This window comes from Pyrus communis, chromosome 3 (genome assembly GCF_963583255.1).
Source record: "Pyrus communis chromosome 3, drPyrComm1.1, whole genome shotgun sequence".
In the NCBI taxonomy this organism is placed as follows: Eukaryota; Viridiplantae; Streptophyta; class Magnoliopsida; order Rosales; family Rosaceae; genus Pyrus; species Pyrus communis.
In genome coordinates, this window is record NC_084805.1 from 26,486,541 (window position 1) to 26,503,081 (window position 16,541).

Consider the following 16,541-nt stretch of genomic DNA (forward strand, 5'->3'; position numbering starts at 1 on the left):
GGTGGTGCACCACGTACTTTTATATAAGTGGTGAGAAATTGTATATTTTAAGTTATTAACTTTTTAACACACATATCCCACCATTTACAAGCGGTGTACCACCCCGACATCCAATCACATTGAAAAATCTCTATTCTACCAAGGTGATGAAGATGAGTGTTGCATTTACAGCATGGTGTGAATTCGAACCCCGTCTGTTCACTAATCTAACATCTAATATAACAAATATATTATTTGACCCAATTAAAAAAAAAACATGTTTGGCCATTTTTTGGGTAGTCATAAATGCAAAAATTGAAAGAAGTCTTGTTTGTATTAATTTCGGATAAGAATCAGATAAACTGTAATTTCTCAAAGTAAGCTAATTATTAACACATATAAAGAACGAAGAGAAATGACTTATTAAAAATGTATGATTTATCTACTTATATGGTATATATATATTAAGTATTCGCCTTTTAATTCAAAATTAGAAAGTTGATGTAAATCCAATTTTGTAAGCATATTTTAAGAATAAGCCAACTATTTTAATATTCAATTCAAACGCATTCACCTTTCCTTGCATGGTTTAATGCTATTATAAGGTAAGTTAACGAATTTTTCTTATACATGACATACTCGAAATCGTTCATCTCCCAAATCATTATTTCAAGATCATCTCTATACACAATTAATCAAATTTAAAATTGTTTAGTAATATATATACAATGAATGGTTTGCTATGACATTCTGAATTGTTACCAAAACCGTATATTTATTTGTATGAATATGAATGACAAAACTATCACCAATTTATTTGGTTTTTCGCTGAGATGATCTTCCAATGACGATTAGCAAATGAACAGTTCTAATTATGATCAAGTTGGCTATTTTCCCGCTCTTGACTTTATTTGGTTAAAGAATAGAATGGCCAAGTTAGTCTTTTATTCAGAACTTGATTTTATTTGGTTTATGCACCCTTAATATCTTGAATAAAACTTGAAGAAAGTTGAGGTTCCACCATAAAACCAATTGGCAATATGGGGGAGTATTCCAACTTAATTATAAGCCCATATAAGGTCCCTCATCTCATCACTGTGAGATCATTCTCAACATGCATCCTCACTTGTGGCAAATTTTCATGCCTAATACATGGATAACACAATGGAGTGATGAATGGTCATTACGCTTTACACTTGAGACAACCTGTTCTAATGCTATTGTGGGACCATGATTTTCTAGGCCCATAACACATGGCACTTGAGAAAGTTGGAATGACCGAAAAGCCCTCATAGAGATATGTAGCTACATGGGTATTGGATTACCATAATCCAATGTAATCCAGCACGAATCCATTAGCTCTACCCATTGAAAATATTTATTTTCCCTCAAGTAAGGAAACCTTAATTCAAGTCAAATTAGGACATCTTGATGATTAGGCAAGTAATCATAATCTTAGAAAGATTGGATATCTTATTCTAGATCCATCCTCGATAGTTTTCCTAATTAATTGGGATTACGCTCTACAAGGACTCCTAAGATCTCTATAAATTCTATAGCCTTGGTATTTACTAGGGATCTCTATCCAATCATCTCATATTCTCTATAAGGATGGACATTCTCTACACGTCGTCATCTGCGTAGACATGGAAAAGCATCTCTGACACGTCTCCATAGGCTATTTGTCAATGATCTATTCCAATATATTGCACATCATACATAATCTTTTTTTCTAAAACTACACCATTAATTCGATTCTCTTTCTCTGAAGAGATATAGGTCGTTCGATTTGGATTTAATCACACTACCCAATCAACTCCATTCTCCCCTTGCCATAGATATGAGCAATTTCGATTGAATCACGCCTCCACCCATGGATGTGCGGGATTTTGGTCCAACAGCCATAAAGAAAGTTAAAGTTCCACTACAAATCCAACTAGCAATATAGAAATTACCCTCACTTACTTATAAACTCATCCAAAATCTTTTCTCTTATCAATATGATAGTCATTCTTAACAAAAATCTCTATTGTTTCCTTAAAAAAATCTATGGGTTCACTATCCAAAAAATGGCCATAAGCATTTATGACAAACCAATGTCCTTCTCACGTAAAAACCGACACTTTGGCGGGTGATGCCTATAACACGTCGAAAAGGCATCGGTTTAGATATTAGATTTGTCTTTAATTTTATTTAGGGAAGTGTTATTGGCACTTCAAAAATCTCATTCTATACTCCTCACAAGTGTATTTTTCTTTCTAAATATATAAAATTTGGAGTGTAGAATGAGATTTTTGAAGTGCCAATAACAATTCCTTTTTTTTTTATTCGCTATAAGATTTTGTTTCTTAAGTTTTAGCCATTTAACTTTAAACTATCTACCAAAGAGGTTTGAGGTATATCAATTCTGCCATTTGTAGGGGTGTTTCTATCAAGTTCAGTTGTATGTCAATTTTCCCTTTCTAATATAAACCACCTAACTCAATAAGTTTAAGTGTTGGATCTTAAGGTACTCGTGTTTCTTTTCATTTCAACTTAATATCCACCACTTCCGTTTAATAGTTTGGCCACTACTTTAACAAAATCCTCGAATAGCTATGGCCATGGAATTAGAGGCCATCCGATGGTTTATCATTCTTCCTGGTGCTAGCTAAATTTGCTTTGTCCTTGGTTCGAGAAAATTACTCAATACTTTTAACTGGATCTTAATACTTTAAAATAATGTATAATTTACAAGTGATAAATTTTAAATTGTCCAACTTAGAGTAATAAGATATTCATCTTTAACTCATTGTGTTTATAATTCAACCTCCTCGCTGTCTTTCTCTTTATAGTCTAACTTAAAGTAGTAACATCGCTTATAATTAAAAAAAAATTTCTATATAAAAAATGTATATATAATGTACATGACCTTAATGAATAATATATATGCAAATATATTTATTGTAGAAAGAAGATAAAATTGTGACACGGTGGTGATTCAGTACTAGTCAACAACTACCTTGCATGAAGTGCCTTTTAATTACCCAATTATGAAGTAATAGAAAGTTAATTATGGTTGCATTGACATCATTAGTTAGGACATCTTGACGAATGCAAATTGAGATGCTAAAGGGTGCATTTTTGCTCACTACTTTAAATTTTGATATCTGCTCATCGTACACCTATTTATCTGCCACGTGTCTTTTTACTTAATTTTAGTTAACTTTTTTTTTTAAATTGAAAAAATAACATTTAATGTGAAAGTTAACTAGAGTTAAGTAAAATGACACATGACAAATAATTAAGTGTATGCAATAATTAGGTGTATGGTAATCATACGCCATAGTTATGAGGGTGAGCAAAAATGTTCCCAATGCTAAAACCATATTACATCTCATTTTACATTTCCAACAAATGTAAATAAAAACTCTACTTCAATGGGAGGAGGGATGTAAAATTGAGATATCATTTAAGTTTCTCTCTTTAATTAGTGGGACTTATCATGAAAACATGTAAAAAAAATATATAAATTTAGATTTTTCTTTACATCTTTTGTTGACAATGGATAATTTGCATTCCGCCCTTGAAGAATTTCCGACAAAGAAAAAATGCATAATACTCATTTCAAGACCTTTTGCATCTTCCATCGAAGATACCCATGATGATGAAATCTAGTTATCAATATACAATTCTTAGTGCATGCAAACATCAACTTGTCTTCAATCTTCCACTCGATTCAAAAGAACAACCAAATGATGAACAAGAGAAATTTGATACAACCCAATACATTGTTCAATGCGCATGCACAATCTAACCTCCCACTATTCACCATTTCAACATCCTTGTGGTTCCTTACCACCCCATTTGTTATACCAATTTTTTAGGTGCTGGACTAAGATTCTGGTAATTTGGTGCTTTCACACAAGATTATATTCACTCTTTTTTCTTTCGTTTTGGAACGGAAATTAAATTCATTTGACAAATGAAAGAGAGAATAATAATAAAGGCTTTTGAACCAAAATGGTTTCTAAGATTGACATAATTTCTCACTTCAGTCTTTGAGATTTAAAATTGATATAAGTCGTCGTCGGGTTTTTCCGCAATCAATCAAAAACACATTCAAATTTTGTCAAAACATTTTGCCCATTGTTTATTAAATTAAGGGTATTCTTGTCTATTTAGTCCTTATTTAATAAATGTTTTTTATGGAATGACCAAAATAATTGATAGTGGGCAAACTCAAGGACTACTTCGATTTCAAATTTCAGGAATTAAAGTGAGAAGTTATGTCAATCTCAAATACCACTTTAATTAAAATGCTTAGTAATAATTGATGGAGACATGAAGTTACTAGAAAGCCTTTTGTTGGTTTCAGTGGGAGGCAAAGACTCTCTTAAGTAACACTTTCCTGCGTTCATACGTTAATTTGTGAAGAAATTTGCCTATACTTTTTGGTTCGTTGTTTGTTTATCTCCATTTTTTTCAACTAGCAAGATACTATACACACTCTTTTAGTGAAGCTTGGTCAAGTCTTTTTTCTGCTTACTTATTATGGTTGTCGGATTATGCTGCTGATTTTTTGGGTTAGCAATGTACTTTCAGAAAAATGGGTAATGTTGGGTAAAATATTTTTTATATTATATTTGTAAATTATGTGATGTGTCATTAATAAAAATAAATACGTTAATCTATATTTAATTAATAATTCAATTATTAATAATCACGTTATATGATATATAAAAATGATTTAAATTGAAAATCTCCGAGGAATTACCCAAAAAAAAAATTAAAAAATGTGCAAAAGTGTGGTCAAGTCAACTTTGCATGCTTTTCCAGTGATGTCATTCTTATGCTTTGCTTTCCTCATTTATTGACATCTTTATGTTAATTTGGGTAGGGGTAGATCCGAAGGTGAATGTTAGTTGTACTTGTGTTTATGTATTCATCTAACAAATAGTTGTATATAATCTATGACACTTACAAGATTTCTCAACCTGAAGGCAAATAATCGCCTATTGTGTTGATATTGTTGGAATCAATGGTAGAGTTAAAATTTTCAAATAATGAGGTCATAATATCAATAAAAAAAGGTTTTATTGGCAATTTCGTCAATGATCTAGTAAGCACCTGTCAATTTCTGTCAACATATGATGAAAGCTTATGCCAATATTTGTCAACAACTAATTTTATTTGTAGAGGCTTGTCAATGGTGGATTCAGGATATGGTAAAGTAAGTTGAAGACTATCAATGCTTGTCAACTAAGGTATTTCATCCAGCACATGATGCATACAATAGAGTCACACACGAAAAGAGAGAAAAAGAAGACCAATATGGTAGAAGAAAATAGAAGAACTAGGAGAAGGAGGTTGTAATTTAATTTGCCCTAATTAGTTGTTTATAGGGGTCAAATACAATACACAAACAAATATACAAGACGTTTTTAAAGTTATTGGAATCAAGGATAACCAATAACTTCATGCTGACTCCATCATTAATTGGAATTAAGGCCTAAACTGATTTAATTATTGTAAAACTGATGTGGATCGAAATTATTTGCAAATTAAGGGCTGAGATTCAGCACATTCTGGACAAGCCTATGGGACGGCTTGGGCTGTCAACTGGCTAATTGGACTGGGCTGGAAGAAATTGGCTGGGTGCTGGGGTATCCACTCCCGGTGGACTTGCTCTAAAGGAATTCAAAGAAAGAAAAAGAAAAAAAAAAAAAGAAACCAACAAGTATGGAAGGCGAATTGGGATGATTACTAGGTACTTAATTTGCTAGACTTGGTAGTGATATATAGCTTCACTACGAAACTAAAACCCTAGACGGTTAACTGTAATAACCAAAACATGCATGCAAATTCTCGTAACTTAAAACAAACCAATTATCTCCGAACAAAATAACCGCAGCTAAAACAAACTCAAACCTCACTTAGGCTTCGGTTCTAACATACACTCTCGATTGTTACACCGAACCAAACATTTTAAAAATCTCTCCACTCCATTTCTTACCAAATCCAACTTCTCCAACTTTTCATTTCAAATTCTCACCTTGAATTCAGAAGACTCGGGCGATCAATTCCGGTAAAAAAGTAGCGTTTATCCCTTGCATCCGAGGTCTAGAAACCAAAAGAAAATGGTGTGCAAGATCTTGAAGAAAACCGCAATCGACATAAATCCCATGTCCATCAACCGCTGTCGCGGCATAAGGCGGCGCCACCGCCACAACTACTCAGTTATAAAGGCTGCAACTGCTGCCTCTTCTATCGTGCTGACCCGCATTGGCTTCAATAAAGGATTTAAGTTCATTCAAAATAGACAAACCCGAGAGGGCCAACCCGAATCCGAATTAACCAAAGAACGCCGTCTGCTCCCACCGCTGACTTCGCTGGAGAAACGGATCGTGCTCCTTGATCTCGACGAGACACTGGTCCATTCCGTGACCGGCCCGCCGCCCAAGAAATTTGACTTCGTCGTACGGCCGAGGATTCGCGGCAAAATCATGACTTTCTACGTCGTGAAGCGTCCCGGCGTAGACGAGTTTTTGGAGAAATTAGGGAACAAGTACGAGGTGGTTGTGTTCACGGCGGGGTTGCGCGAGTACGCAACGCTGGTGCTAGACCGGCTGGACCGGAAGCGGGTGATATCACACCGTCTCTACAGGGACACGTGTACGGAGGTAAATGGTAGGTTCGTGAAGGACTTATCCGGATTGGGGAGGGACCTGAGCCGACTGGTGATCGTCGACGACAATCCCAACGCGTACTGCTTCCAGCCGGAGAACGCGGTCCCAATCCGGCCGTTTGTGGACGACGTGGCGGACCGGGAGTTGAGGAGGGTGCTGGAGTTCTTCGAGGACGAGGAGACTCGCAGTTGTGACGACATTAGGGACGCCGTGAGGCGGTTTGTTGGATATGACGAGTTGATAACTTCATCATCTGATGACGAAGATGGTGACGACGGTGACGACGATGGTGATGGGTTGGAGTTGATGGACGCCACGTGTAAGCTTCCGGTGCTGATCGTTTCATCAAAAGCGCGGGAAATCACTAGTCGACGTAAATTTCAGCCTTTTGGAATTTCCATTTTGGAGTTTTGGACGAGGATGGTGGTGATGTTCTGTTTGTTTCTGCTACTTCTTCATGTAATGTGCTTTGGCAGAGGATCACTCCACGCTTTTTTCTAATAATATTGAAATTTAATTAACAAGAGCTTTTTTAGTTTTGTTTACTTATAACTCACGATTTTTAATTGATGTTGCGAAGTTTAAAAAAAGAGTAATGCTAGGAGACTTTATTTGAAGATTAAATTTTAGAAACTATGTCACATCTCGGTCTGGGGCGGATCATTTCCCGGGCCCGTTCCACTACCGTAGCATGATATTGTCCGCTTTGGGCTTACCATTCCCTCACGGTTTTGTTTTTGGGAACTCACGAGCAACTTCCCAGTGGGTCACCCATCATGGGATTGCTCAAGCCCCCTTCTCGCTTAACTTCGGAGTTCCGATGGAACCCGAAGCCAGTGAGCTCCCAAAAGGCCTCGTGCTAGGTAAGGATGAGAATATACATATAAGGATCACTCCCCTGGGTGATGTGGGATGTCACAATCCACCCCCCTTAGGGGCCCGACGTCCTCGTCGGCACACCACGGCCAGCGTTAGGCTCTGATACCAATTTGTCACATCCCGCTCCGGGGCGGATCACTTCCCGGGCCCGCTCCACCACCGTAGCATAATATTGTTCGCTTTGGGTTTACCATTCCCTCACGGTTTTGTTGTTGGGAACTCACGAGCAACTTCCTAGTGGGTCACCCATCATGGGATTGCTCAAGCCCCCTTCTCGTTTAACTTCGGAGTTCCGATGGAACCCAAAGCCAGTGTGCTCCCAAAAGGCCTCGTGCTAGGTAAGGATGAGAATATACATATAAGGATCACTTCCCTGGGTGATGTGGGATGTCACAAACTAAACGACATGTAAGTTAATAATTGATTTATTACTTAAGTGTTGATAAATGTGCTCATTTCTATTGGTGATACATCATTGAGTTTGCAATTTTAGTCTCTAAATTTAGTCTTCCTAGCATTTCTATTAAAAATAAAAAAAAATAAAAAAACTCTCATAAAACATAATATTGGTAATTTCTCCATACTATAAACTTCCTAAAATTTTGGGTAGGAGGTTCAAAGAATTTTGAGAAATCTGTTCTCACTACGTTTTTTGGGACCAGATGGTATTTTTTTTAATTTTATTTTTCTAGCTTAAAATGCGTTTAAAAACAAAAACACTACTTATGTGACTCAATAAATAATAACACAAATTTACAACATTTTCCTTAACCATCCTGTAAAACATCTTATGAAAACTCAACAATCCCCTTTTTCAAGAAATCAACAACAAAATAAAAAAAAAATCCTACTTTCTTGGTATTTTTATCGAACCATACGATTCTTCAAGTTAGACCGACAAAAAAGAGATCCCTAAATATTTTGTTGAAAGAAACTGAAATTAGTTATGGAGCCTGCTCCACATCGAATATGAATGATCTCATATATATATATATATATATATATATATATATATATATATATATATTAATGTCTTCATTCATAGTTTATGGTTACAAAAAAAAAAAATTCAATATGAAATCATTTACCAATTTGGTTATGTTGAAATTTCAATGTTACCTAAAATGTTTTGTGCCTCAATTTCTATGGTATAATTAGATGCCTCAATTATTTTTTATATGACTAATAGTTTAAGAGTATAATATATATACAGAAACTTTATAATCTATATATGAAGCAAAATTTAAAAAATCATAACATGAAATACAATTCAATATGAAGTTGGCACCACAGCTAGTATTTTTTTTCCTTTTTTTTTTCTTAGTAAAAATTGAGATCCCTTTCCTCAAGGTATATATTTGGAAAATAATTTTCCATATCTTATTCCCATGTACTGATTTCATACCTCGTACAATTGATTTTCTTTTGAGTTATTGGTTAATTAAAAAATAATAATTGCAATGCATTATCATTTATCACACAAAAAATACTGCTTCTGTGCATGGTTTTTTACCGTATTGGCGAAAACAAATCATGCTTATGCACTCTAGTACTGGTTCGATCACACCAGTTTTACCTTTCCTCTAACAATTAGTAATTGAACTTATTAATGGTTTATAAGAAGAAAAAAAAAACAAATACAGAAGCTTCCTCATCCAAGAAAAGAACAAATATAGAAGGTTCTCTCAAAATGAAAAGAAGAAAAACAGATACGGCAGCCAGCCAAGCCCCCGAACCAAACCAACAACCACCGCTCCCCACCTCAAAATAAACCCACTTAGCCTCAGCTTCGGATCCGAACCTACACTGACGACCGTTACACCGAACCTAAAGTTTAAAAACTCCCCACGCACCATTTCATTTCAAAACTCCACCTCTCTCTCTCTCTCTCTCGAATTCTCTAATAAAGTCTGTTGATTTCTCTCATCAAGATTTCGCAGAAGTAATTGGGAAAGCAAGAAATTAAATTTTGAGGAAATGGTGTCCAAGATTGTGAAGAAGAATGCCAACAGGGGACGCAATCGCGGAAAGTCCTCGGCCAGGAAGGAGGCAGTCGCGGCCTCCTCCGCCGTGCTAGCCTCCCTCTTCGATTGCCCCCGCCGCCTACTCAAGCTCTTCGCGAAACTTGCGAGAATCGGCACGCCGAACCGCCACAGGGGCTTCAAGATCCTCAAGAAAGCCCAAGTCCACGAGGCGGAGGCGGAATCTGAACCCGGATCGGGAAACCCGCTCTGCCGCAAGCTCTTGTTCGAGCCACTGCTTATGCCGCTGGTCTCTCCGGAGAAGATGACGGTGTTTCTCGACCTGGATGAGACCTTGGTGCACGCACAGGCCGACGTGCCGCAGGAGAAGTTCGATTTCATAGTGCGTCCGAGGATCGACGGAATCGAGATGAACTTTTATGTTCGTAAGCGTCCCGGAGTGGACGAGTTGTTGGAGAAGTTAGGGGCGAAGTACGAGGTGGTGGTATTCACGGCGGGGTTGAGAGAGTACGCGTCGCTGGTGCTGGACCGGTTGGACCAGAAACGGGTGATTTCGCACCGGCTCTATCGGGACGCCTGTAAAGAAGTGGACGGGAAGTTCGTGAAAGACTTGTCCGGATTGGGGAGGGACTTGAGCCGGGTGGTGATTGTGGACGACAATCCCAATTCGTACGTCTTTCAACCGGAGAATGCCATTCCGGTCCGGCCGTTTGTGGACGACATGGAGGACCGGGAGCTGGGGAGGTTGGTGGAGTTCTTTGAAGGGTTGGATTGTGAAGATATGAGGGACGCTGTGAAGAAATTTCTTGGCAGCACTGGCGGCAGAGACGGCAGTGGATCGAAAGACGGCGAAGCAGTGTGAACGTCGTTTGGCTCAATGGGATTCATTTTCCGTTTGTGTTTTGTTGAAGTTGAACAAGCATTGTTCAACGGGATTCTTCTTTTTTCACCAGATTTGGTTTGAATTGTAAACTCAGCTCTCAGCTCAGCTGCTCGGTCATTTATAATTGTGCATTGCTTAAAGATCGAATCTTGATCATCATTTCTTGCTGCAATGTTTGAGAGATTCTTAGGTGGGAGAAATTTTTAACTGTGACGGGAACACGGATGGTACACCACGTGTTTTTATGTAAGTGGTGGAAAATTTTACATTTTAGGTTATTAACTTTTTAACACACATATTCCAACATTTGTATAATGACACGTGATGTACCACCTCGTGTATCGATCATACTGAAAAATCTCTCCTTAGGTGGATGTGTATGTCACTCGTCCGCTCAAGACACACAATCAAAATCTTCAACATTTGGGTGTCACATAGCCTGTTTTGGTGACTCCGGGTGCAAGGTGATCCCCCTTTGTGTGTTTTGGGCTAACTTGTGACATGGTACACACTTCCAATCATTTTCTTGGAGTGTTATGTTATCAAAATCCTTCACTCATTTCTTGTTACCACTATCTACACCGAAATTCGACTAAAATATCACTCAAATAAAATAACAACACAAAATAGAGATGAATGTAATAAATCTTGCTACTGAGTACCATGTGGGACTGCAATCATGCAACTTTCGTCTTCATTTCGCATTTTTAGGGCCTATATGTTAGGAAGCAAAGATTTTTGTTGCAAAATCCACTCTTGCCCTGCAATTTAGCTCTATGGAATCCCGGGATTTAATGCCAAACCCCACGTATCCTGTGCTGTTGTTTAGGTCTATCATCACCATGTCTTTGAGGGTAAGGGGCAAAGCAGAGGATCTAAGCTTCGTTTGAGCAAACGAATCTCTACTCGTTTTTGTTTTCCTTGTTCTTAGGATCCAGCTCTACAACAAACTGAATGAGTTTTTGAAGTGGTACAACAAACAATAACAAGATGATACGAATCACGCCTACACAACCACCATATCCAAGATTTCTCAGTGAAGATATATACCACCATTCCTCATTTCCGACCTCATTTATAATTCACCTTAAAATACAAATACACCGGGATCTATTGGAACTGTTTTTCAGCTTCTTGCCCCTTAAGTCACTGAGTACATACAGAACTACAAAACAATCGTATCACCTACACATGACTTGTAGGACAACCTATGGCATGCCTTACTTAGTAGGGCAAGCATACACCAACTCGTATTCAGAGTGGTGCTACTGCAGGCTGAGGTTGCAGGGTTCAAATTTTGGTTGGCTTCACAGGAAATTTTGTCAACTAAATAAATAACCCTCAAACATGTCCGGGCGGGGAGCTGTGACAACCAAAGATTCCAAAACCTGATTGCCCTACACTTGAAGGGATCCTTTTCATAGCAATGTCCTTACGTAATTTATCTTCCTAGTTCACTTATAGAATCCTCCATATGAAAACTTCACAAAACTCTACAAAACGTGTCTCAATCTCTTTCCAAGTATAACATTATCTTACAACTCAAGCTTCCTTATTATCCGAAGAGTAGCGACTTTCACACTCTCATTTTCTCCGTTTGCACTCCTCCCCTTGTCTTTATGCTTTGATTCTCCTTCCGTTTGCTCATTTACCAAAGCGCAAAAACACGCTGGACGAGAGTGCAAATCGAGAAAAATGAGAGTACGAAAATCGCCACCAATCCCAATTCTTCAATGAGCAAAACCACAATCTTCTAATCCACAACAATCACAATTTCAATCACATCCCATCAAGATTCAGATCTTCAATCGAAGAACAGAAGCAATTTCATTTCACAACACATCATTTACAAATCACAAGATACAGTATGCAGTTGCAGAATTCAGTACTCAACTAAACAAATTAAATACTTAGATCAAAGCCTAAAAGATTTGAAAGGCCGCTGACTTCAATCAATCAACTCAAAGCTTACTGATGATTTCTGCTGAGCCGGGAGTGGTCAATTTCGCAAGTGAAGACCTGAAGTGGCAACCGCAAAGCCTCGAGCTTGGGGAAGCACATGTCGTTGAGGACGTCGCTGCGGCACCACCGGCACTTGGGGTTGCGGGAGCACTGCGATTCCGACGACATGTCGTTGCAGTTCTGGATTTGACTCTGATTGCCGCCGGTGTTCCTCCTTTGGCTGCCCGACAGGTCACGACCTGGACGGATCCGAGGCTCGGTTCCGTGGCACGAGCTGCACAGAGTCGCTAAGAGGACCAGGACCAGGATAAAGGTCGCGGCTTTAGAACTCGGACCGCGGGACTCGGTTGCCATAGGTGGTGAGTCGCTGCCTCGGACTCTGCTGCCGGTTCGCTCGCGGGGATGTAAGAAGCAAAAACACTACCTTGTAAATAATAATTATTTATTATTTATTATTTATTTTCCATAAAAATAATTATTAATTAAATAGAAGTATATTAAAAGAAATAAAACTCGGAATTAATAGAGAGGAGGAAACGTTTAAGAGAGGAAGACTGACCTAGACGACAATACAGCTTCTTCCTCTTCCTCTACTCCTTAACCATCTTTCAATCTTATTGTTTTTCTATGCTTTCTCAATCAAATTTAATTTATTAATTTTCGATTTCTCTCCCTCCTAATTTCTTCATCCTCGCAGCAGAATCCGTTGCGATTTTCCTTGATGATCAGTATATGCCCACGAAGAACATAGAGATTAAAGATCGAAGCTTGATTTGATTAAACTAATGGACAGCCCCCGAAAACTAAATTCTGAGGTTGAGGCCGACGATTTGGCTTCTGGGGTTTCGGATTTTTCACTTCAGGGAGGCACCCTCCGCTCGAATTTCCATTCTCCGCCGGTAATTTCAATTCTCTATTGCTTTAAATTGAATTGGGTTTTTTTAATGTTATTTGATAGTGTGTGTTTAAGTTTTCTATTCAATTTTGGGATTTGATCCTACGCTCTGTGTGTATCTTGACGTATTCGATTATTATTCGTTGATATGAAGTCCCAAAATTTAGTTGGTATTGCCTCAGCTGCGAGAACAATTAGGATTTAGGGTTCGTTTTTGTGGTTCGGAAGTAAAATTCAATTCGGAGATATGGAAAGTTACAGTATTTCGGTGGTTTTTCGTTGTTTTAATTTTAGGGTTTCTCTGAAAATAATATAGTGAATAGGTGTTTCTGATTAATTTTAGGTTTTGATTTTGCTGCCTGTTAATATTGCTATGTGCTTGCGGCGTGCTACTTATTGAATTGAAAGTTTGAATCATGGATACACCGAACGCTAACTGGTGCTGTTTTGTGGATCACAGAATGATGGAGTTGATAATCATGGAGAGCAGAAGCATAATGATGATCGAATAGTGACAGAATCTGGAGAATGTGACTCTGAGGTTCATGGTAAGGAGAATGGGGAGCAAAGAAAATACTTCTATTATGAAGCTCCACTTTCTGAAGAAACGGGGGTTTGGATACCTGTTTCCGTTCCGCCTATGTGGGAAGCTGAGCATGATGAGTGGGGCAAAGGTTTCTACTCTAATGGGGGATACCTTCCCGAGAGTGACATGGGCTGGGGCCAGTACATTGGGGACGAGAAGGAGCTGACTATGTGGGATGTGATGGTAGAAATGTTGCTTGCAGTCCGTGGGAAAGTAGGTTCATTAGCTTCAGCTGATACGTACGGATGTAAACTTTCGTGGATGTCAGGTAATCTCCTTGATCAAGCGTGGAAAGAAATGGCCCAAACACTCACAGATGCAAATTTTGCTAATGTAAGAGAACTCATTGAAGCTGACCCCCCAAAATGGTTGGCCGATAGTTCTGCATCTTCTTGTATGCTTTGTGGTGTGCACTTTCATCCAATCATGTGTTCTAGGCATCACTGTCGGTTTTGTGGAGGAATATTTTGTGGTGACTGTTCTAAGGGAAGGAGTTTGATGCCGGCAAAGTTCCGTGTTGCGGATCCCCAACGAGTCTGTGATGTATGCTGTGTACGACTAGAGTCTGTCCAACCATACTTAATGGACCAAGTAAGCCATGCTGCCCAGGTGCCAACCCAAGATCTTACAGACCTTAGTACTTTGAGGTCATGGATTAATATTCCTTGGGGACAGTCCATGGAGTATGAGATATATAAGGCGGCAAATGCAATTCGTGTTTATAAGAAGGTAAGAGTTTTATGTGTCAGTACTGTTGAACAAATAATATTTTGATGCTTGCTGTTTTAATAGCCAGTTAGCTACGGTTTTGCCTCAAAAGGATTTTGCCTTATTGTTCTAATTGCATTAAGAAAGCCCAATATCTTAGTGATTATGTTTGCTTAGGCTTTATATTTTTGTTGTCTGACTTAAATAAATTTGGGCTATAATTTTTCCCTGCATGGATGATAAACGACGGTTGGAGAATTCATGAATATCGTTATTTGTAGGATATTAACATGTATTCATAAATTTTGAATGACATTGTCTTCCTAACGTTCTTGAGTTTTCTATAAATGCTGCTCATGGAATTAATTGCCTCAGGTATGTTCACTAAAGCCTGAGAAGTCGATTCCAGATTCCATTCTGAGACAAGCAAAAGGCCTTGCAATAATCACTACTGTGAAAGTTGGAGCTATGGTTACCTACAATATCGGTACAGGAGTTGTGATTGCTCGTAGAGAAGATGGCTCTTGGTCTCCACCATCTGCTGTTTCTACATTTGGTATAGGTTGGGGTGCGCAGGTACGATTATTTCACTGTATCTCCAGTCTTACAATTAGCAATCACTATGACAGAGATAGCCAGTTCATACCTGCATTCAGTATACACTTCAGGTTTAGTAAAATGGAGGAACATCATTAAGATTAAGCAGTTTTTCAGAAAATAATTACTTACCATTTTAGAATTTTTTTAAGTGCAAAAGGTTTGAAATGTGATATTAAATCAGCGTGTGTTTTGCATTTTTCTAAGGATTTAAAAACTCCATCCTCATGCCTCCTTTTTGGTTGCAGGCTGGAGGGGAGTTGACAGACTTTATCATTATTTTGAGAACAAGTGAAGCAGTAAAGACATTCAGTGGTAATGTGCATGTATCAGTAGGAGCCGGTTTGAGTGCTGCAGTCGGTGTTGTTGGAAGGGCAGCTGCAGCTGATGTTCGAGCCGGAGATGGTGGTCGCGCTGCTTGTTATACATACAGCTGTAGTAAAGGTGCTTTGCATATGCATTTTTTATGTCTCTCCTTACACCATTTCAATTATCTACGTAGCATACATCAGCATCACGATGTTTTATCTGTAGTTTCTTTCATTTTTCTTTTTCTTCATCTTCCATTTTGAGTGGTTTCCTTGTGATCGTACCAATCATTTCGATTTGCAGGTGCATTTGTTGGATGCTCACTGGAAGGTAGTATTGTAACCACCCGCACGAAAGTGAATTCTCGATTTTATGGTAGCCAGTCAATAACTGCAGCAAATGTTCTTCTTGGCTCGTTGCCCCAACCCCCTGCCGCTTCTACTCTCTATCGTGCTCTTGCAGACCTATATCAGAAGATCGAGCAGTGACCCCAAATCATTCGCTGAAGATTGCCGGGTGATCATGGGGAAACAAATCGTTGAAGTTTGTACATTATGTGCATATATGCTCTGAAGCTTTCCAATGATGAAGGTTCGTTGCTGCCATTCTTTGCCCACGAAAAACTTTTTCTGGGACTTACCGTGCACGCGGAGGCCATCGCAAGGGAGGGGTGAAAAATGTTCCTTATTTGGAGCCACTGTATATAAATTATGGTCTCAATTTCTCTCTGTAAATCTGACATTTATTCTGGAGAAAGCCAAAACTTACAGAAACAGTATTTCTTTGCAAAAGAAATCAGAAAAGTAGTATTTTGTTGGGAAACTTGTTTTGTCACTTGTTTAGATCAGAGATCAGTGTTTAAAATATCTATGAAGTTGTCGATATTTTTTGTCGAGATATGCCAAAAATCAAGGATCAATATGGAAAGGGTTGAAATGCAAACTTCACTTTATATCGTCAAACCAATTAATGATGATATTTACCGATTCAAAACAGAAATTTGTCAGAACTCATTGCAGATTTTAAATTTTTGAGTTTATTTTTGAGATATTTTTCTTTAATTTCGATTAAATCTAAATGAGTTAATATACCC

The 16,541-nt window shown here is 38.2% G+C and overlaps 3 protein-coding genes across 3 annotated transcripts; all 3 read left to right on the forward strand.

Annotated features, from left to right (window-relative positions):
• Window positions 1–6,098: 6,098 nt before the first annotated feature.
• LOC137727482 (uncharacterized) lies at window positions 6,099–7,148 on the forward strand. The gene has a single exon (XM_068466337.1). The coding sequence runs from the start codon at window positions 6,099–6,101 to the stop codon at window positions 7,146–7,148; it is 1,050 nt and encodes a 349-aa protein (XP_068322438.1).
• Window positions 7,149–9,415: 2,267 nt separating this feature from the next.
• On the forward strand, window positions 9,416–10,603 carry LOC137727270 (uncharacterized). Its single transcript, XM_068466137.1, has one exon. The coding sequence runs from the start codon at window positions 9,504–9,506 to the stop codon at window positions 10,368–10,370; it is 867 nt and encodes a 288-aa protein (XP_068322238.1). The 5' UTR covers window positions 9,416–9,503; the 3' UTR covers window positions 10,371–10,603.
• A 2,269-nt stretch (window positions 10,604–12,872) lies between these two features.
• LOC137728056 (uncharacterized) lies at window positions 12,873–16,330 on the forward strand. The gene is made up of 5 exons (XM_068466940.1): window positions 12,873–13,252; window positions 13,709–14,563; window positions 14,918–15,118; window positions 15,388–15,583; window positions 15,752–16,330. Exons 1-5 carry the CDS (start codon window positions 13,139–13,141, stop codon window positions 15,934–15,936), a joined length of 1,551 nt encoding a protein of 516 aa, XP_068323041.1. The 5' UTR covers window positions 12,873–13,138; the 3' UTR covers window positions 15,937–16,330.
• Window positions 16,331–16,541: the final 211 nt, after the last annotated feature.

What these genes read in the sequence shown, in the direction of transcription:
- LOC137727270 (XM_068466137.1), top strand. Translation starts at nt 9,504, where the DNA reads ATGGTGTCCAAGATTGTGAAGAAGAATGCCAACAGGGGACGCAATCGC.
- LOC137728056 (XM_068466940.1), top strand. Translation starts at nt 13,139, where the DNA reads ATGGACAGCCCCCGAAAACTAAATTCTGAGGTTGAGGCCGACGATTTG. An exon ending in CGAATTTCCATTCTCCGCCG is followed by an intron (nt 13,253 to 13,708) that starts GTAATTTCAATT and finishes TGTGGATCACAG; the next exon opens with AATGATGGAGTTGATAATCA. An exon ending in CAATTCGTGTTTATAAGAAG is followed by an intron (nt 14,564 to 14,917) that starts GTAAGAGTTTTA and finishes TAATTGCCTCAG; the next exon opens with GTATGTTCACTAAAGCCTGA.
- LOC137727482 (XM_068466337.1), top strand. Translation starts at nt 6,099, where the DNA reads ATGGTGTGCAAGATCTTGAAGAAAACCGCAATCGACATAAATCCCATG.